This window comes from Heterodontus francisci, chromosome 27 (genome assembly GCF_036365525.1).
Source record: "Heterodontus francisci isolate sHetFra1 chromosome 27, sHetFra1.hap1, whole genome shotgun sequence".
NCBI classification, from domain to species: domain Eukaryota; kingdom Metazoa; phylum Chordata; class Chondrichthyes; order Heterodontiformes; family Heterodontidae; genus Heterodontus; species Heterodontus francisci.
Window position 1 is genome coordinate 58,107,494 of NC_090397.1, and position 21,390 is coordinate 58,128,883.

At 46.0% G+C, this 21,390-nt stretch overlaps 1 protein-coding gene across 1 annotated transcript in view; it reads right to left on the reverse strand.

The window, feature by feature from the left end:
- The window catches only part of col7a1l (collagen type VII alpha 1-like), a 353,167-nt gene that overhangs the window by 240,399 nt on the left and 91,378 nt on the right, over nucleotides 1–21,390 (reverse strand). The window contains exons 38-47 of the mRNA XM_068059665.1: nucleotides 18,196–18,231; nucleotides 14,013–14,056; nucleotides 12,475–12,511; nucleotides 12,341–12,376; nucleotides 11,792–11,824; nucleotides 10,534–10,605; nucleotides 9,333–9,392; nucleotides 7,047–7,082; nucleotides 2,881–2,913; nucleotides 2,714–2,758 (exon numbers count right to left, since the gene is read on the reverse strand). Coding sequence (XP_067915766.1) covers nucleotides 2,714–2,758; nucleotides 2,881–2,913; nucleotides 7,047–7,082; nucleotides 9,333–9,392; nucleotides 10,534–10,605; nucleotides 11,792–11,824; nucleotides 12,341–12,376; nucleotides 12,475–12,511; nucleotides 14,013–14,056; nucleotides 18,196–18,231 — 432 coding nt within the window. The remainder of the gene's footprint in view (nucleotides 1–2,713; nucleotides 2,759–2,880; nucleotides 2,914–7,046; nucleotides 7,083–9,332; nucleotides 9,393–10,533; nucleotides 10,606–11,791; nucleotides 11,825–12,340; nucleotides 12,377–12,474; nucleotides 12,512–14,012; nucleotides 14,057–18,195; nucleotides 18,232–21,390) is intronic.

The following is a 21,390-nucleotide window of genomic DNA, read 5'->3' on the forward strand; positions in this document are numbered from 1 at the left end:
CCCCCCGTCCTGTGCAGAGTTGTCTGCCCCCCTCCACGCTGAGACTCAGCTCATAGCAGTGTTGATGAGATCAGAGACTCAGCAGATCACAAAACCATGTCCTGAGCTCCACTGCATCATGCCTAGTAACTTGCCAAGAGTCTTCGACAGCACCTCCCAAACCCGTGGTCTCCACCATCTAGGACAAGGGCAGCAGGCACATGGCAACACCATCAGCTGCAAGTTCCCCTCCCACCATCCCAACTTGGAAATATATCACTTTTCCTTCATCCTGTCTGGGTTACAATCCTGAAACTCCCTACTTAACAGCTCTGTGGGAGCAGCTTTACCATACAGACTGCAGCAGTTCAAGAAGGCGGCTCACCTGCTTAAGGGTAACTAAGATTGGGCAATAAATACTGGCTTTACTTGCAAGGTCCATATCCCCAGAATGAGTAAAAAATATTTTGTGCTCACAGATACAAAGACCTGCCAAATGACTCTGGTAAGTTATTTCTCCATTCTGCCTTCTGCCAGGTGAAGTTCTTGATACCATTGCCATCATTGATCATCAGAACCAGCTGAGGAGGTTTTAGCAGCAGAGCACTGGGTTCACAGTCTAGAAGCCTAATCTGAGATTCAAGCCTTTACTAATATTCCTACTCAGCTACCCCCATCGGGTGAATCCTTTTCACTCCTGGCCACCGGTTTGAATACTTCAACTCGGGGGGCAAAGAGAAATGAAAGAAAAATAGGTGGGGCTCCAATCCCATCACGTGATATTTTATCTGTTCTCCAAAGAACTGCAAAGCTCAAGAGGGGTTTGGAGATTAAAGGACTCTGACTCTGTCATCTGTCCTATCCTCCCTTTGACAAGAAAAGTGCAGGCTTCATTTGAGTATATTTTTCTTCTCAGTGCAGTACTTAAATGGGGGGGGGGGGTCAGTTATCTCAGTTAGCTAGACAGCTAGAGTGAGATGTAAAAAGATGCCAACAGCGCAGGTTCAATCCCCATACCAGCTGTGGTAGTTCATGGAGACCTGTCTCCTCACCTTGCCCCACACTTGAAGATTGGTGACCCTCAAGATATACATCATCAACTGTCTCTCTCTCATGGGGAGAGATACCTTTGGGACTATGGCTGCTACTACAACAGTACTTAAATATGAATAATTCCTAAAAGAGCTCGCAAACATATGGATTTGATGTGGAGGGCCTGCACGTACAATCAGTGCTACAACAAAAAGCAATTAATTTGACTGGATCCAACCCTGATCTATTTTTGTTAGTGTCATGCTCGGGAGGAGCCGTGATGAAATAAACAATGAATTGGAGGAATTATGAAAATAAAAAGTCAACAGTTACACTGAACCACAAGAACATGGACACTTGTACCACAGAGAAAAGGAAGTAGTGGTCACGTGACCCCTCCCGTATTGACAATACACATCTCCGTCTGTTGAGGATGATATTCGTTAACCTCATCTGAAATAGCTCAGGGGGCGGAGGTGGAAGCCCTTGTAATTGAAAGGAGAACCGTTGTATATTGATGGCTGCTATCTACATGAATAAACTAACAAAGTGTTCTGGAGACAGACTGACTCACAACCCAAACCAAAATGAATATGTGTAAAGTAGCACCATTATAACAGAATGGTCCCCATTCAGACATCAATAGTTAGTCATAATTTCTATATCCTGGTCTATTGTGTGGTCACACCAGCGGAGAGGGCCATGTGTCACTAAGAGAAACTCAAATGTGATGAATTTTACCTTAAAAGGGAACCCTCTGGAGAGAGAGTGAGAGTTCAAGCCAAGACCACAGAAAGCCAGTTTCCAGCAAGAGGCTGTGAGAGCGATCCAGCTAAGCAGAAGAACCCTGCTGAACAACAGCTTGAACAACCACTGCAGCAGAGAAATTACAAAGTGACTTTGAGGCTCCCCATCTGTGAAGGTAAACCAAATTCACACCACCACCTTTGGGCTGAGTTGTAACCACTAGAACTCTACAACACCTCAGCAAGTTCCAGACTGCAACATCCAGGCCTACACCTTTAAAAAAAGACTTTCCTCCCGAGAAGACTCAACAGTATTTTGTAAACTAAAAACTTTTATATCACTTTGGACTTTAATTGCATTCTGCCCTTTTCTCTCTATCTATTCTTGTGTATGCATGTGTGTGTGAATGAGTGGGTGAAGGTTGTGACCATTTCGGGAATTGTTTAAAATAAATACTTTTCTCTTTTTAACCTATGAGAAAACCAATGATTTGTCTGTTTACTTGAACCTACAAACACTCAGGGACTATCGCACCATTTTTAACTAAACACGATTGCGGTCAGCTGGGAGGTGAAAAGTGGGAGCCTTCCACACCACTTACCACTTGTCTGTGATAGTTAGGCAAGGCTATGAAGCGTTACGGAATATAGGCAGCTAGATGGAGTTATGATACAGATCAGCCATGATCTAACTGAATGGCAGAATAAGCTCGAGGGGCTGAATGGCCTGCTCCTGGTCCTATATTCCTATCCCAGTGCTCCCAGGCAGCCATATTGGAATCTTCAACCAGTCAGCTATTTTACAACTGCCTATAATTCCATGATTGCAGAGTTGTTAAAAATTAGACCCTAGAGCCAGTAAAGGTTAAAACTAAGCATTCCAGTGATTGCTTCAGTTAGAAAGAACACAGCCAGTCCCCACCAATGGTAATTAAAATAGCAAATCAAATTCATACCCTTGTTCCTCGCTCCCCTGAGTAACCTGGAGGACCCATTTCACCCTAATTAGGAAATAAGTCAGTGAGTTAACAGCGGTACGGCAATGGGTTCAAATCATTAGCGATATTTTAACATAATACAACATTCTCAGCAGTGAAATGGAAGTCACATAAGCTGACTGTACCTTGCCTGGTTCACCTTTCTGCCCTTTTATACCCTGTTAGAAACAAACAACACATGAAGGTTAAATCTTACTTTTTGACTGCTGGAACAAGTCATAGAATCATCCTACTTGTTTCAAAAGCATTTGCTTCTCTGACTTTCCCACGTTTTTATCTCTTGTTCATTATCCACCATCATTGGTCTCGAAGGCAGCCAGACGGCTTAACCCCAGAGCTTTCTTGAATTCGAGTGTCCACTGCCCCCACCCAACATCCCACCCACCCCCCCAAAGTTGACCTAACAAGAGAAGCCTAATGAGGAAAAACAGGATTCTACTTTCTTGTGGGAAAACTTAACTCTTCTAAAGATATTCATCTCCCTGACATCTGGGACAGAATGTTCGCACGGAAACGGGGGTGGGAACTGAGGCGAGCAGTACAAAATTTGGCATGCCGGTTTTCTGGCACCCTGAGCCATTTCCCCAGAGGCCAGATCAAGGGTGGAACGGCTACCCGCCTGCAGATGGTGGGTTGTTTGTTAAGATTAAAGGCAAATTATCAGAGGTGGACTGGAATTTTGCTCGGGCCCTCCTTGGCACGGGAGCATGGCAGCTGCCTGGAGGCAGCCTCCTGGCAGCAGACTAGGGGGCCAGCACTCCAGGATGCCTATGAGGCCCCACATCGGCCCACCACCGCCCCCCACCCCACCCCAGCCAGCTTACCTGGTCATAGCTGCAGCCACAAACCGCCCTGTGGAGGGGTGCCCCTCCACAATGGTGGCCTGGGAGCTGTAGCCATTTATTTATTTCAAATTTTTTGAAGCTGCTGAGAGGCCATCTCTCTCTCTCTTACCTGTAACAGCAGGCTGCAGCTCCCATTGGCCCTCCAGCTTCGAGAGGGCGCCTGCCGTCCTTAATTGAACACCGAGTACACCCTCTGGCCACTAATTGGCCATTCCAGGCAAAATCCATTTTGGGTGACTGTTCCTGACACGTTGTGAAGTTGGGACCCGCATTTGACCTGACATCAGGGTCCTGACCCAAAATGCAAAATCCTGCCCCTGGTTTCAATACACTGAAAGGGTAAGTGAACGATTCATGCTGGGCCTCTGATACTGGGCCTGCACATCAACCAATCACTAAGTGGTGCGCTGAGCAGCACTGGACAATTATTCCTTCCACTTTCCCAGTTTTCCCTTTCTCTGATCTCCACGTGACATTAGCCCATCCTCCTCCTCCTCCTCCCCCCCCCTCCTCTCCTCATCCTTTCCCTCCCTTCACCATCCCCTTTCCTCCTCTTCCCCATCTCATCCCTCATCCCCACATCCTCCCCATCCATCCTCCCTATCCTCCCCTCTCCTCCTTCCCTCTTCTCTTCTCCTCCTCTCCTCTGCTTCTTCCACTCTCTCTTCCTCCCCTTCCCCTTCCCTACTCCTCTTCACTTCCCCTACCCCACTCCCCACCTTCTTCCCCTCATCCTCTGCCTCTTCACCCTCTTTCTCCTCCCATTCAGCCTCCCATTCATCCTCCTTCCACTCCTCTTTTCCCCCTCCACCTTCCCTAACACTGAAGGCATGCCTAAGATTAGAAACGCACCATGGGATAAACATAGATCTTCATTCATATTATCACAAGATGTTACTGAAAATGAGGATTTACAGAAAACCTCTGCTCCCTGGCTGCCTGCAGCTGGCAGTTTTAAAGCAACAAATTCAGGAATAAAGAAACCCAGAGAAAGAGCGGTAAACATAGAGATATCACCTGTCATAATTTACAAGCCAATGTGAGAGTTCAGTGAATGCTTTCTGTCTAAATTGAAGCCGTTGTTTTGATGACTGAGGGACTGCGTTACAGAAAAGAAGTGCAAACTTCCCAAAAACTATGGGGGGAGTTTTTATGCTCTCCCTGGCAGCGGAGAGCTTATGTAATCAGGTGGGATAGTGGTGGGGGTGGACTCCGCCGCCTTCCTGCCGTTTCTGAAATTAAGTCTGGGCGGGTAGGCCTGTGAACAGCCTTCCCACCCTGCCACCAATTGAGACCCTTAAGTGGACAATTAATGCCCAATTAAGGGCCTCATCCCACTGCTGCTGAAATTAGCCCACACAGGGAGCATGGCAAGAAAAACCGTGTGTGTTGCTTGCCGGCTCCAGGGGTGTGGGGGTCCCTTGTTTAAAGACACTTAGCACCTGAACAAGGCACCCAGCATCGGGAAAGGGGAGCCTGCTGAGAGCCACCCCCTCTGCCCTTGTTGCCAACCCCCCTACATCCCCCTCCCCTGCGACACCCACCCCGCGAGACCCCTCCTTCCCTGACTTACCTGTGTCCTAAGTTTAGTGTCACTCCTAGGCCTTGGGTGAGTGCTACACTGGCATCAGCCACTGCCTCTGCAGTGTTGCTGCTCAGTTAAAGAGCTCCCGGCCTCTGATTGTCCGGCAGCTCTCAGAGGGCGGGACTTACATCGCCGGGATCCTTGGCCCCATGGAAGGCCTGCTGCTGTCCAGTTAAGTCCCCAATTAGCACTTGATTCGGTGGGCTTCCCACAGAAGGGGCAACGTGGGTATCTTGGCGGCCCTTTTGCCAGAGGTCGAGACCCCTGTCGCCCGTATAAAATCCTGGCCCTCTATGAGTTACTGAGAGCCTGAAGGCACAGAAGTAGAGATCTGAAGCTTTCAGAATGTCCTTGCAGGAAAGATGTTGGGAGCTTAGTTGGAAAAGACAGAATGATCAACACAGAAGTTTTGGAAACTGGTCCCCATGCAGTAATGGGAGTGTGTCATGGTGGGAAGGTTGTGGTGAGAAGGGCATATGTGCCACAGGGCTGAAGATCACCATCTTTAGAAAGTGATGGAAAGATTGCCAACTAGAAAAAGAAAAGTGCATGGTTGGTGGGAAGATCTGAATAGTAGTGACAAAAGTTGAAGAGCTACTGGACATAGCATAACAGTGAGGTGGTGCCAATTGCTAGTTTGGTTAAAACAATGGACTAAACAATAGCAGAAAGTTCCTGTGATCTGGAATGCATTGTTTGAAAGGGCAGTGGAAACAGACTCAATAATAACTTTCAAAAGGGAATTGGGTAAATACTTGAAGGGAAAAAAATTGCACGGCAATAGCGAAAGAGCAAGGGAGTGGGATTTAATTGAATAGTTTTACAAAAGAACCAGTGCAGCTGCAATGGGCCAAAAGGCCTCCTTCTGTCTTGTATCATTCTTGATACTATGACTATGAACACTTAACTCCTTTATTTATTTGTAACATTTCTGTTTAAAATATATCAACTTTTCATTTTAATAGTGAGTGCTGCTCACATCATTATAGAAACTAGCTGAGGTATGGAACTGAACCTGAGGTGCAAGGGGCTTGAATTAATGTTACAGCACGCAATGATTAACCCTGCGTTTGTTGTATCCTTTTATTACCTCAGGTCTCTCACATCACCTATCACAATAACTTGTTCCAAATTGATGTCAATAGCACCGACAATTTAAAATGCAAAAATTCTCAACCACCCCTACAATAGGAATAGACAGAAGAATGTTCCACACATTTGATAGAGTTCCCAGTGCTTTATGGATAAGAGAGTAAAATGAACATCGAGCAGGAGGGAAATGAGTAGGCAGAATAGAGGGTTCAATGGGGTAACATTTCTGGCCTTTCCTGATCTTCTGGCGTATTTTCAGCATTTACATTGTTCGTTCCATCAATCATCCTGTGGCGTTACAGAGGGAGATTAACAGTACATGTGTGGAAATTCCAGGTGCAAGAGTGAGGTTGACAAATTGGGACTAGAGTGAATCATCTTTCAGTAGCTTATGTGGAGGTAAGGTTGATTGTTTAAGGCGGGAGGTCCAGAGGTCACGGACACCGTGGCTGAAAGAGCAGTCGCCAATGCTGGAGTGAACAATGAACCAAAAGTTACCAATGATTTTTTGGAAGGGCTGCGATGGCGAGATTTCCTGTTTAAAAATCATACACGGCCTTTAACTTTTACTTACATCTTTACCTCTTAGTCCTGTTGGTCCTAGGCTTCCTGGAGCTCCGGGTCTCCCTTGATCCCCATCCTTGCCGATTTCACCCTGTTCAAACAGGAAGACTTTAGCTCTGTTACTGGTTGTCCATGTGAACCAACTGTTGTCAACAGACTACAAAGAAGAGTCTCATCGAGGATGAAAGGGACAATTTGATATTACCTTCGCACCCGGTCGGCCCGATAAACCAACATTGCCCTGTTGAAATAACATGAAATTACGATGTCACTGAGAGACAAAAGGGTAACTTCCTTCCAAACAGAGTTGGCATCAGTGCCCTTAAAAACTTGTGAAGCAAGGCTTTGCAACTTTTCCCATAAGCATGTGATAAAATTATAATAGAGTCGATTAAGTACCAGACATAATAACACCGTAATTTCCATGTTATATGCCTATTGCGAAAATGTAAGATATTATTCTTATCCTTTCTCTTTACAACAAAAAGAACTTGTATTTTAATAGCACCTTTAACACAGTAAAACATCCCAATATGCTTCACAGGAGTATTATCAAACAAAATTTGACATCGAGCCACAAAAGGAGGTGACCAAAAACTTGGTCAACAAAGTAAGTTTTAAGGAGTGTCTTCAAGGAGGCGAGAGACGCCAAGAGGTTTAGGGAGAGAATTCCAGAGCTTCCGGCCTAAGCAGCTGAAGGCACGGCTACCAATGATGGAGCGATTAAAATTGGGGATGTGCAAGAGGCCAAAAGTGGAGAACTACAGAGATCTTGGAGGGTTTAGGGCTAGATGTGGTTACAGAGCTAGGAAGTGGCGGGGGGGGAGGGGGGAAGGTGGGGGTGGTGTGAGGTCATGGAGGGTTTTGAAAACAAGGATGAGAATTTAAAAAATCAAGGCTTTCCCGGACTGGGAGCCAATGTAGGTCAGCAAGCCCAGGACTGATGGGCGAACAGGATTTGGTGTGAGCTAGGCTTTGGTTGAACTCAAGTTTACAGAGAGCAGAAGGTGGGAGACCGACCAGAAGAGCATTGGAATAGTCAAGTGTAGAGCTAACCCAGGTTTTCGGCAGCAGGTGATCTGAGGCATGGCGGAGACGGACGATGTTAAGAAGGTGGAAGTAGGCAGCCTTGGTGATGGAGAGGACATAGGGTCAGAAGCCTAACCAGTGACCACCCAGCACCTCCCCTCGATGGCACCAGATGAGTCACTCAGCATATCGGGAATTGCAAGCATCAGCCCTCATCTTGCCATTTCACAGCACAGCTCTAACAGGACAGTACCACTGCACCCACAAGTGTTGCGCATTCATAACATTTTCAGGGTGCCAGACACAAATAAGATAGGTAACAGACAAACGGGGCCTAAATTCCTTTGTGCCCCAAACTGAGCAGAAAGGAGAGGCCCCGAGCATGGAACTAAATTTGCTCTGGGACCTTCATCAGGATAAATCAGCAAATCTGCGGGGGTCAATTAGGTGCCTGTGAGGGCCAATTTTTGCTCCTCGCCTAGGCACACAGGTAGGTCCATGAAGAATGAGAGATGTTTGATAGTGGGTGGGGCTGGGCCGGCAGCCCAGAGCTGTTTTGTGGAGTCAGGAGGGGCTCTCCTGCTCCTTCTAACTCCGCACAAAAAAAACCCCACAAAGTTGTTGGGTCTTTTTTTAAGAGGCCTCCAGTGTACCCTGACTAGTGTAAATGGATTTAAAGAGCCCGGTTCGGAAATGCTTTATGGAGCATAGAATTCAATTCCACCTCCCATTTCTGCTTCAGCTGAGATCTGGTTCCTTGGCACAAACCAGTGATCAAACCTGGAATCTTCCTGGTCAAAATGCTTAGCACCAAACTTGAAGTGGCAACTGTCCACTGAAACATCAAGCAGCAGACGATTAATAAGATCAAACTATTTCTCCTGTGCCTCTGTCGGCATCAAGTTCTCCCAGGTCGGATACACATTGTTAGATATAGAGTAAAACTCCCAAACTCATAAGAATACCTCTTACTTCAGCATGTGATAGTTACATTTTCCACACCAGCCGTCCTATGGCTGCCAATTAGTACTAAATAGGAGTTAGTATTAATTATGGATTAGTAGTAAAGAGGGGTTAGTAGTAAAGAAGGGTTCGTTGTAAAGAGGGGCAATTTTGTTTGATGAGCCCCACATCTATTAGAAATGAAGTTGAGACTGCCGAATCTTGTTTCTTATAAGCCTTAAAGTGAGCAAAAAGGAGAATTTTATCTCATTTGCCTGAGCTGTATTCAAAGTCAGAAGTTCCAGCAGACAGCACATAGACTACAACCTGCAATTTCTGGACAGATGCATCTTGCAGGGATATAACTGATACATTCAGCGGATCATTCGATGGTATCAGCTAAATGCAAAGTATGTGAAGGTCACTATCAAGAAAGAGGTTAGAAATCTTAACCCACAACGTACACACCTTTACTGTTGAAACAAAGCTGTCTCCCTGATAGGAAGCTTCTATTACTTACCCTTTCACCTGGCTCTCCTTTCAGGCCGGGCTGGCCTGGAATTCCAAATCCTGGGCTTCCCTTTAAAGGCAAATATATTACAGTTAAAAAAAAACCTCAGCTTTTACAGGCTGTTTAAACGCATTAGAATAAAAGTATTTTGGGAAGTGTTGAGAAGAACAGTATTCCAAATGGAAAGGGTGCTAAGGTGTTCACATTTGGGAAGGATTTGATTCTCACTGTCAGTTGGGAACCTCACCCACTGGTTGTGCATCTCAGGGATCGCTAGCAGCGTAGCCACAATTTCCTCAGAAGTGTGGCCGGAGAGTGAGGTTCCCACCGGTAACGTGTGCACTCGAAAGTCATCCCCTTACCCTCTCAATGAGTATCAGTTAATGATGTGATTATCCCCTAACCAGGTACTGCTCTGTGGGCTGATGATAAACTGCTTCATGGACCTTGTTCTCTGCTGAGTTATAAGGGATAAAAAGCTTTAGGTTATTGGGGGTTGAAGTAAGATTTAGAAGCTTGGGCCCTGAGCTGTGGGCAGCCCACTGCAGTACAGGGTTTTGGGAGGGCATGTATACAGAGAACTCCCCATGCTCAGCTTGGGGTGAAGTGGGGGCAGGCAATCCCAGAAGTGGGGAGGGTCCTCAGACAGGCCAGCAGTGGCCCAGATTTTTTATGCTGGGCCCAGGTTGCTCCATTTTGTGAGTGGCTTCCAGTGGCCCCTTTAAAGACTGCTGGTTAGGCCACTCAACACCTTGAACAGATGGGCAGAGTATGCGCGGTGCCCATTTGTACATCAAAATTGCAATCAGGGGCCCATGTGCATCATTTGCATAAGTCAGTGAGGCTCCAGCCTGATTCACTTGGCAAAATTGTGGCAGGCAGTAGTGAATCACGAAGGAGGGGGCAGTAAGTGCGGCACTCCGATTAAAGAATTGCTTCAGTCCTGATCCTGCCAGGCTAACATCAATTAAATTCAGCTCTCCAGTTTCCTTCCAACTCCCTGTAAATAGGGCCTACATATCACCCACAACTTGGCACGTTGTTACATAGACATTTTTAGCTTATCATTCGCTGGCCTAGTGCTCCTCTTTCTTATGTTCTTAATGTACTGCCACCCCTGCTGTTGAGCTGTCAAGTGGATTTTACTTAAATTTGTGTGTAGACATCAAATATATATCCCTTTGGGTAATTGGATTAATAATGTCAATACCTTTTCACCCTCAATCCCTCGAATCCCTTGTTCACCTTTGGGTCCCATGGGTCCGGATGGTCCAAAATCTCCCTAACCAGAAATCATAAAAAATGGTTATCGTCATCTGATAGGGTGGTAGAAACAGATTGAACATTAGCTTTCAAAAGGGAATTGGATAAATACTGAAGGAGAAAAAATGCAGTGTAATGTAGCTATTTTTGGTTTGCTTGTGTGCATGTGGTCAGCATCCCATTGTTCTCATGGAGTAACATAAGAACTGTCACCATCCAAGGGAAATGAGGTGGCGACATTAACAACCAGCAGAAGACACCAGAGAACACAAAGTTCAGCTCCCCCTACCTGTCTTCCGTATCACCAAAATGATAACTAAATCCCACAAGATGAAGGCTTTAGAAATAAAGATATTTTGGTCTTACGTTGCATAGGTGCAGATGAATACTACCCCCCACACACAGTTACTTTGCTCTTAGATCTTAGAAGAAGTTGGAAGGAGCTGTCAATATTTCAAATGGTCGATTAAATGAAATTTGTCAGTAGGGTTGCCAAATCTCCAGAAATCCCCAGAAATTAAAGATTGCTCTTCTGGACACTGCTGAGAATAAACCCAAGAGGAACATTATTGTGGAATTTAAAATAAACTGCATTTTAAAAATTTTCTTTGAATACTTTTGTTAATTAATTATATTATTAGCAATGATGGAAAGGCTGGGTGGGAGGTCACAGGATGAAACGTCCAAGAATACATCCGGCCAGAGTTGGTAACCCTGTTGGTCCGACACCAACCAATAAGAATTACCTTCTATCAACCCTGGCAATCTAATAAGAGCAATGATGAACATATTGTGGTAGTTTATATCTGTAGATCAAATAGCTAGTCAAATTCCCGAGGGCGGGGGAGTCCAGGACCAGGGGTCACAATCTAAGGATAAAGGGGTAAACCATTTAGGACTGAGATGAGGAGGGATTTCTTCACCCAGAGAGTGGTGAACCTGTGCAATTCTCTACCACAGAAAGCAGTTGAGGCCAAATCATTAAATATATTCAAGAAAGAGTTAGATATAGTTCTTAGGGCTAAAGGGATCAAGGGATATGGGGAGAAAGTGGGAACAGGGTACTGAGTTTGGATGATCAACCATGATCATAATGAATGGCGGTGCAGGCTCGAAGGGCCGAATGGCCTACTCCTGCTCCTATTTTTCTATGTTTCTATGTTTCTAATTTCAAGATTTGGTGCAAAGAATTGAACTATACTTACCCGGACACCTTTATTCCCAGTAGGTCCTACTATCTAAGTGGAATAAAACATGTAATTAAAAGGTTTATGTTAATACATTGATTTCTCGTTACTGATTAAATACATCTATAGTTCTATAAGGCACAAGGACTTGGAATGAAGTTTTCAAAAGAGCTCTTTAACATGTTGACCAAATGTAAACCAGCCATCTGGCTCAGACTGTGAGCACAGAACAAGGGGACAAGTGTTTTAAATTAAAAAGCCTCAAATAAATTAGGGGTTCAAAGTGATCTTTTGTTTCTCCCGCAGGAGAGTGGATATGTGAAGCAGACTCCCACAGAAAGATGAGATGATTAACTTCTTTACTGGATCGGGATCTCATCCCAAGGCACTTCACAGGACCATTATGAAACGACATTTGACACCAAGCCATATAAGGAGATATTAAGCCAGGTCACCAAAAGCTTGGTCAAAAAGGTAGGTTTTAAGGAGTGCCTTAAAGGAAGAGAGAGGGATGGAGAGATTGCGAAACATCAATTAATTAGTTGTGTTACGAAGCACAGTAGTTACCCCTTTGGCCGGATCACCTGGAAAGCCTCTATCTCCCTGTTAGGAAAGAAGAAAAAAGAACAAAAATGATTTCTCAGTTAAGTGGTCCGAGTGAATCAGTTCAATCTGAAAGTAACATTGAGCAATTCACTTACTGTATTTCCTTTCAAACCTATGAGGCCTGGGAGTCCCTGTCAGGGAGAAGAATTAAGAAAGATCATGTGAGGGAGATGTGTTAAAAAGAATCAGAAAACTTTAAGGACTTTTCTAAACAAAGTGTCCAACAACCCAGACCAGCAACTGTCTGAACTGTAAAATAATCAGATGCAATAAATAACAGCATCATCAGTGATTTTATCTTACAAAATTTCACAATGTTCAGCACCATTCGTGACTCCTCAGATACTGAAGCAGTCTGTGTAGAAATGCAGCAAGACCTGGACAATATCCAGGCTTGGGCTGATAAGTGGCAAGTAACATTTATGCCACACAAGTGCCAGGCAATGACCATCTCCAACAAGAGAGAATCTAACCATCTTTCCTTGATGTTCAATGGCAATACAATTGCTAAATCCCACACTATCAACATCCTGGGGGTTACCATTGACCAAAAATTGAACTGGATCAGCCATATAAATACCATGGCTACAAGAGCAGGTCAGAGACTAGGAATCCTGCGGCGAGTAACTCACCTCCTGATTCCCAAAGCCTGTCCACCATCTACAAGGCACAAGTCAGGAGTGTGATGGAATACTCTCCACTTGCCTGGATGGATGCAGCTCCAACAACACTCAAGAAGCTCGACACCATCCAGGACAAAGCAGCCTGCTTGATTGGCACCCCATCCACAAGCATTCACTCCCTACATCACCGATGCACAGTGGCAGCAGTGTGTACCATCTACATGATGCACTGCAGCAATGCACCAAGGCTCCTTAGACAGCATCTTCCAAAGCCGTGAACTCTTCCACCTAGAAGGACAAGGGCAGCAGATACATGGGAACACCAACACCTGCCTTGTAACTATCCTTCACTGTCACTGGGTCAAAATCCTGGAATTTCCTTCCTAACAGCTGTTGGTGTATGTACTCCACATGGACTGCAGCGGTTCAAAAAGGCAGCTCACCATCACCTTCTCAAGGGCAATTAGGGATGGGCAATAAATGATGGCCTAGCCAGCGACACCTACATCCCATAGATGAACAAATTTTTAAAAAAGCAGAAATTCCCAATGGTCCCATGCCTACTTGGCTTTATTCCAACAAGGGTTCGGAGCCCTCACAGCTCAGTTCTGTGATTCAGACTCAGCTCTCACTTCTCTCAGTGGAGATACAACATGAGATGTGGTCTTCCTTTCTCCTATTTGGAGGGCGCATTCCATCCTTGCCTTTCCTACTGAATTTCACACCACTTCCCCTACGCCACCACCCACCCCCCCCATACTGAGAGAACCCCAGGATCATCAATCAATGGGAGAATCTCAGCTTCAGTAGCCCCAGATAATACACTGCTCAAACCGAGCAAGTCATCTAACTCACCCTGCCTGCTCCATCTAAACCCCACTATTCCTGGAAGGGAGCCCTAACACAACGGTCAATAAGGACCCTCAAACTGTGTTCCTGCAAGTAATGAACAATGTAGCCTGCAATGTTGCAGACACATTAGAAATCAAAATGAATAACATTTTCTTAAGGCAATTCCTTGTGACCCTGCTTCCCCAGCTTCTCCACGGTCTCCCTATAGATAGCATTAAAATGTGTTGAGAATTAGTGCAAAGTTTTCCATTCACTGGCTAACCAGTTACCTCATATAATGGTCATCTCTACTGTATCAGTGTTGGTTCACGTTATGTTAACATTGCACCATGAGTGAACCAGGGGTCAGCAACGTGTCCATACATGGACACCAGTGTCCGTGGTAAAGATTTTGAAGTCTGTGATAATTATAAATGTCTTGCTCCAAGCCTTTAAACTTAAAGTTTGAAGTCTTGGAGCAAGACATTTATAATTATCAGGAGCAGATGTAATTATGAAGGATCGGGATCACTGGTGCATCGGGCTAGTTCCTCCAGCCTGCCAATCAAAAGCACAAATGGTTTGCCTGTACGTGGATCTCCATCAAATTGGAGCGCCAGGGAAACAGGACTCACTGGGAAGACTGGAGCTGTCAATCAGGGGCCGCTGACCAATGGGAGTGGGACAGAGGGTGGTGCTCATGGAGTGTAGGGGAGGCGGGACTCACTGGGAAGACTAGAGCCGTCAATCAGCTGCTCCCTGGCCATGTCTGAACAGATAGGATAGCGCACAGGAACAAATGATAGAACTGGAAAGAGAAGACTGCTTTGAGTCAGAGCAAACAGTCCACTTTCTCAGCTCTCTGAACTCCCTGGTTCCTCGCAGAGTGCAGGGCCGACACCGAGCGGCAATGTGTTTCCACTCCTGCTGCATCAGTGGGTGGTGGGGAGGGGGGCGGGGTCTCAGTTGGGGGGGGGGGAAGTTGGAGAGAAGAGAGAGAGGTGGAGAGAGAAAGGGGAGGGGGGAAATAGAGGCGAGAGAGAAACGGGGGAAGGTCAGGGGGAGTGTGGGGTGTACTGAAATGGGGTGAGGGAGAGGGGACAAGAGACAGGAGGGAGGGGCAGAGATGGGGAGAGAGAGAGGGATGGAGAGAGGGAGGGGAGAGGAGAGAGAGGGGAGGAGAGAAAGGGGGTAAAGGGGAGGAGAGAGAAGGGGTAAAGGGGGAGAGGGGGAGAGAGAAGGGGTAAAGGGGAAGAGGGGGAGAGAGTGGTAAAGGAGGGAGGGGAGAGGGGGACAGAGGAGGGAGGGAGGGAGGGACACGGGGAGAGAGGGGGATAGAGGGCGACACGGGGAGGGTGGGATAGTGACACAGGGGAGAGGATGGAGAGAGAAGGGCACACAGAGGGGGGAGATAGATTGGGACACAGAGGGGAGAGGGATGGACGCAGAGGGAGAGGGATGGAGAAAGAGAGAGAAAGAGATCAAGATCACTGCTGACAGATGGACATCTGGCTGAATTCGCTGCATTGCTCATCAAGTGTGCAGGCAGACACTGACTACTTGTGCAAGCAAAAGCAATGCCAGGTATCTCATTAAATAGCGAGAAATATGTTTTAAATCGGAATTTGTTTTGAAGGCTTTATGTCGGCTATACACTTTATATGAGCTGGACCTCATCGTCACAAGGCGAGCCTCTTTAAACAGCATTCATATCACACGCAGCTTCCACAGTGCGGACTGCGACACCCACCACTCCCTGGTGCGCAGCAAGGTTACACTCAAACCAAAGAAGCTGCATCACTCCAAGCAGAAGGGACTCTCGTGCAGCAACACTAGCAGAATTTCTTATCCACAGCTGTTACATAAGTTCCTAAATTCACTTGAAAAACCCCTTCAAAACACTCCTACAGCGGATGCAGAGACCAAGTGGGCTCACATCAGAGACGCCATCTATGACTCAGCAATGACCACCTATGGCAAACGTGTGAAGCGGAATGCAGACTGGTTTCAATCTCACATTGAAGAGCTAGAACCTGTCATAGCCGCTAAGCGCATTGCACTGCTTAAATACAAGAAAGCCCCCAGCGAGTTAACATCCATAGCACTTAAAGCAGCCAGAAGCGCTGCACAAAGAACAGCCAGGCGCTGCGCAAATGACTACTGGCAACACCTATGCAGTCATATTCAGCTGGCCTCCAACACCGGTAACATCAGAGGAATGAATGATGGCATTAAGAGAGTTTTTGGGCCAACCATCAAGAAGATCGCCCCCCTCAAGTCTAAATCAGGGGACACAATCACTGACCAATGCAAACAAATGGACCGCTGGGTGGAGCACTACCTAGAACTGTACTCCAGGGAAAATGTTGTCACTGAGACCGCCCTCAATGCAGCCCAGCCTCTGCCAGTCATGGATGAGCTGGACGAACAGCCAACAAGATCGGAACTCAGTGATGCCATTGATTCTCTAGCCAGTGAAAAAGCCCCTGGGAAGGACGACATTACCCCTGAAATAATCAAGATTGCCAAGCCTGCTCTACTTTCAGCACTCTACAAACTGCTTTGCCTGTCCTGGGACGAGGGAGCAGTACCACAGGACATGCGTGATGCCAATATCATCACCCTCTATAAGAACAAGGGTGACTGCGGTGACTGCAACAACTACCGTGGAATCTCCCTGCTCAGCATAGTGGGGAAAGTCTTCGCTCGAGTCATTTTAAACAGGCTCCAGAAGCTGGCTTAGTGTGTCTACCCTGAGGCACAGTGTGGCTTTCAAGCAGAGAGATCCACCATTGACATGCTGTTCTCCCTTCGCCAGCTACAGGAGAAATGCCATGAACAACAGATGCCCCTCTACATTGCTTTCATAGATCTCACCAAAGCCTTTGACCTCGTCAGCAAACGTGGTCTCTTCAGACTACTAGCAAAGATCGGATGTCCACCAAAACTATTAAGTATCATCACCTCATTCCATGACAATATGAAAGGCACAATTCAGCATAGCGGCACCTCATCAGACTCCTTTCCTATCCTGAGTGGTGTGAAACAGGGCCGTGTTCTCGCACCCACACTTTTTGGGATCTTCTTCTCACTGCTGCTCTCACATGCGTTCAAGTCTTCAGAAGAAGGAATTTTCCTCCACACAAGATCAGATGGCAGGTTGTTCAACCTTGCCCGTCTTAGAGCGAAGATCAAAGTACGGAAAGTCCTCATCAGGGAACTCCTCTTTGCTGAAGATGCTGCATTAACATCTCACACTGAAGAGTGTCTGCAGAGACTCATTGACAGGATTGCGGCTGCCTGCAATGAATTTGGCCTAATCATCAGCCTCAAGAAAACGAACATCATGGGACAGGACGTCAGAAATGCTCCATCCATCAATATCGGCGACCACGCTCTGGAAGTGATTCAAGAGTTCACCTACCTAGGCTCAACTATCACCAGTAACCTGTCTCTCGATGCAGAAATCAACAAGCGCATGGGAAAGGCTTCCACTGCTATGTCCAGACTGGCCAAGAGAGTGTGGGAAAATGGCACACTGACATGGAACACAAAAGTCCGAGTGTATCAAGCCTGTGTCCTCAGTACCTTGCTCTCCGGCAGTGAGGCCTGGACAACGTATGTCAGCCAAGAGCGACGTCTCAATACATTCCATCTTTGCTGCCTCCGGAGAATCCTTGGCATCAGGTGGCAGGACCATATCTCCAACACAGAAGTCCTCGAGGCGGCCAACATCTCCAGCATATGCACCCTACTGAGCCAGCGGCGCTTGAGATGGCTTGGCCATGTGAGCCGCATGGAAGATGGCAGGATCCCCAAGGACACATTGTACAGCGAGCTCGTCACTGGTATCAGACCCACCGGCCGTCCATGTCTCCGCTTTAAAGACGTCTGCAAACGCGACATGAAGTCCTGTGACATTGATCACAAGTCGTGGGAGTCAGTTGCCAGTGATCACCAGAGCTGGTGGACAGCCATAAAGGCGGGGCTAAAGTGTGGCGAGTCAAAGAGACTTAGCAACTGGCAGGAAAAAAGACAGAAGTGCAAGGAGAGAGCCAACTGTGTAACAACCCCGACAACCAATTTTATCTGCAGCACCTGCGGTAGAGTCTGTCACTCTAGAATTGGCCTTTATAGCCACTCCAGGCGCTGCTTCACAAACCACTGACCACCTCCAGGCACTTACCCATTGTCTCGCGAGACAAGGAGGCCAAAGAACAGAACAAGAACACTTTATATACAGATTAATTGCACCCAATGTCTGTGGCTAAGTCAATAATTTTGTCAAATGTCTGTGGTGCCTCATGTTGGTGCCTATCCCCGGTGTGAACTGATAAAATTACCATCTGTCCAGTATCTTACCTTTTCCCCTCTATCTCCTTTTGTTCCTCGTTTCCCCTAAACAATTCAAAAAGAGAAATTAGATTCACTAACAGACAAACAAATGTTTCTTCTCCTCAATCAGCAGAGCCATGTTGACTGAAACTGAACAAATATACATTAGGGGATGAATAATTACCGTCAGAATGTTAGCGTCCAAACACTTAACATGTATGTACCAAATTCCTCCCTTATCTACTTTCATAAACATTAACCAGTTTAAAATAAAGTGCAATTGATGAGTTCAAATGATAGCATCTTCACCAAAAGGGAGAATAGTCATTTGGTAGTACTGATCTTGAGTATTGCTGAAAATAGAGACATGTTGTTGAAGCTTTTCATCTTGCACTCATCAGGACAATACACAAGAATACCAATGTAAGGGAAAACAACAACTTTATACTATATGAGAAGAGAATGCTGATTGTTTGGCAAGTGAACTCTAATTGGTAGAGGCACCATGCAGAATGCACCAGTTTATGGTGACTGACAGTTAACTGTCAAGCTTTGTTTGAAATTTAAACCAGGCAGCTTGACTCTGATTGGCCAAGGCATTGCCCTGAAGACTGAACCAGTGAATGGCTGTCATTTATTTTGTCTAGCTGAAATAGGTGCAATGTTTGTACATGTTCTTTCTGTCTGCAAAGAACAAGGCCCTGTGTATTGATATATGTAGCTTCTAGTACACACAAATGAGTAGTGTGATGTATGAATTTCAATGCCAGTGTGATGCTAGGTATATAGGCCGTACGTCCCAAAGACGGGTGGATCGTACCAAACAACATGTCCCTTTCACTGTTCACAATGGACAAGGTACAAACTTCGACAACATGTCTCTATTTTCAGCAATACTCAAAAGGGAGAATATTCAAAGTTAACTAGTCTCAACAGTAGTGAAATGCAAACAAAAAACAAGTGTTTTGCCACTGGCACACATCACAGAAGTGAAACAGCACTGATTAATCCTTTTGAGTTCTGACTGTCTTTTGGAATTTGCACATTTATTAACTGCCAAAAATAGCTAATAAGCAAAAGTGTTTAAAGAAAAATTTAAAAAGCACACACTTTTGTTTAATGCCCAGATTAATTTTTGCCCAGGTAGTGCTTGTAAGCATCTCCAACATTAATTTCTATCAGAAAAGCAAAATACTGAACATCTGAAATAAATCCAGAAAAGCCTGGAATTTTTCAGCAGGTCCAACAACATCTGTGGAGAGAGAAAGAGAGTTAATGACCTGGAGTAAGTCCCAATGCAGGCACCAAATGCGGGTTCCAAGCCCGCACAGGCAGGCAGTGGGACCGTGGTGACAATCTTCCCAGTGGCGGCCTCTTAATTGGTCGCTGCCGGGCCCAACATCCAATTAAGGAAGGTCGGCTGGCTCTCCACGCTGCCAGCCCAATCAGAGGGCCAGGAGCTCTGCAGCCTCGGCACTCTAATGAGAGAGCTGGCTGCTTCTGTAGGCAGTAAGGAGAACAAGCAGGCGCCTCCATCTTGAGGCATCCTCGCAGGGGAGTTAGGAATGTTTTTTCTCTGCCGGGGCCAGGCAAGCAGGCAGGCTGTGGTGATTTGAGGGGGAACACCTCTAGCAGTGGTGCCGGGGCCACTGGGGGCCCCCAACTTATGTCATGGAGTGTCCGGCAGCAAGAACCTCCACCACCCCATCCCCACTCCGGGAAGCTGCGGGGAGGACATCTCCATACAGTCAGTGGCCTCCACACACAGTGGGGGGGGGGGGCGGCCAATTTGCCACCGACAAAATGCTGATGGCCCTTAATTGGCCGTTAATTGCCTAAATTGGCTGCGCGCCTCTGGTCGGTGGGCAGCCAAGCCACTGCCGTTCTGACCACTGATAAAATGGCCCGGCAGTGGGACTGCGTCGAGCAGCCCTCCTGACACAGCTCACTGGCATCTCACCGGCACCCCCTGCCTCCTAGTCTGCCACCCGGTGCTAAAATCTCGCTCAATGTTTCAGGGCTGCGATATTTCATCAGAACTGGAAAATGTTATACATGTAACAAGTTTTAAACTAATGCAACAGCAAGGAAAGGTGGTGGGGATGGTGCGCATGAGAGGAGAGACAGGGCATGTGACAGGTTGGAAGGCAGGAGTGAATAAATGACAAAAAGGATGATGGTGAAGGCAAATGGGGGTGGGAATGGGACAAGAAAAAAAACAGAAGATTGGTCTAGAGGAGCTGTAAATGACAACAGCTGAATCATTCCCAGAAGCTGCTGTCTGAAAAAATAGGAGCAGTAGTTATGCTCTGAAATTGTTGAATTCAGTGTTGAGTCCAGATGGCTATAAAATGCTATCCTTAGTTCTCTTAACCATTAATGTGCGTTATTTAATTTTATCAATTATTTAAGTTGCACGGGCAGAAAAGACTGCATCGAATGTGTTAATAATTGTGTTTATCTCAAGCATCTGCAATTATCAGTCATCAAGTTAACATATTTTGGGTATTTGAAGAAAAATTCCTTCACACTCGGAGAAAGCTTGGCCTCCCAATGGCCTCCTTCTGTGCCATATATCTTCTATGTTTCTGGGTTGAGTAGTAGAAATAAACACTTCCGAGACACACAAGAGCCAGCTGGATCATGTGATGAGAGAACAGTAGCTTTTACTCTCTGGGAGGATGAGAAATGATGGGCTGAATGGCCTTGCTCATCTGTATTTATCTTGGAATCTTATTTTAAGAACTGATATTCCATGTTAGAAACTTATACTTTTCATCAAACATTGACCAGACGAAGAGCCATTGGACTTCAAAGAATTCTGGGAGACATACTACATGTGATCGCCCTTGAGGGAAGCAATGAAGATGCATCCAGATGTCAGGAATTTTAAGTAACAAGGAAAGCTAAGAACAAGTCAGGCTTCTTTTTTTTTGCAATAGACAAAATTTCAAGATGACTTCAAAGAAGTTTGAAGATTATATGAAGGGCCTGGGCCAAGTTTATCCAGGAAAATTATTCACTAAGGTCAAGGTTCATATACCAGTGGACGACACCACCACCAGAATAATGATAATAACAACAATTTGCATTTATATAACACCTTTAAGATAGAAACACATCCCAAGGTGCTTCACAGAGGCATCATCAAAACAAATGGATGCTAAGCCAAAGATTTACATGTTAGGAGGGGTGACAAAAAGCTTGGCAAACAGCCTATAT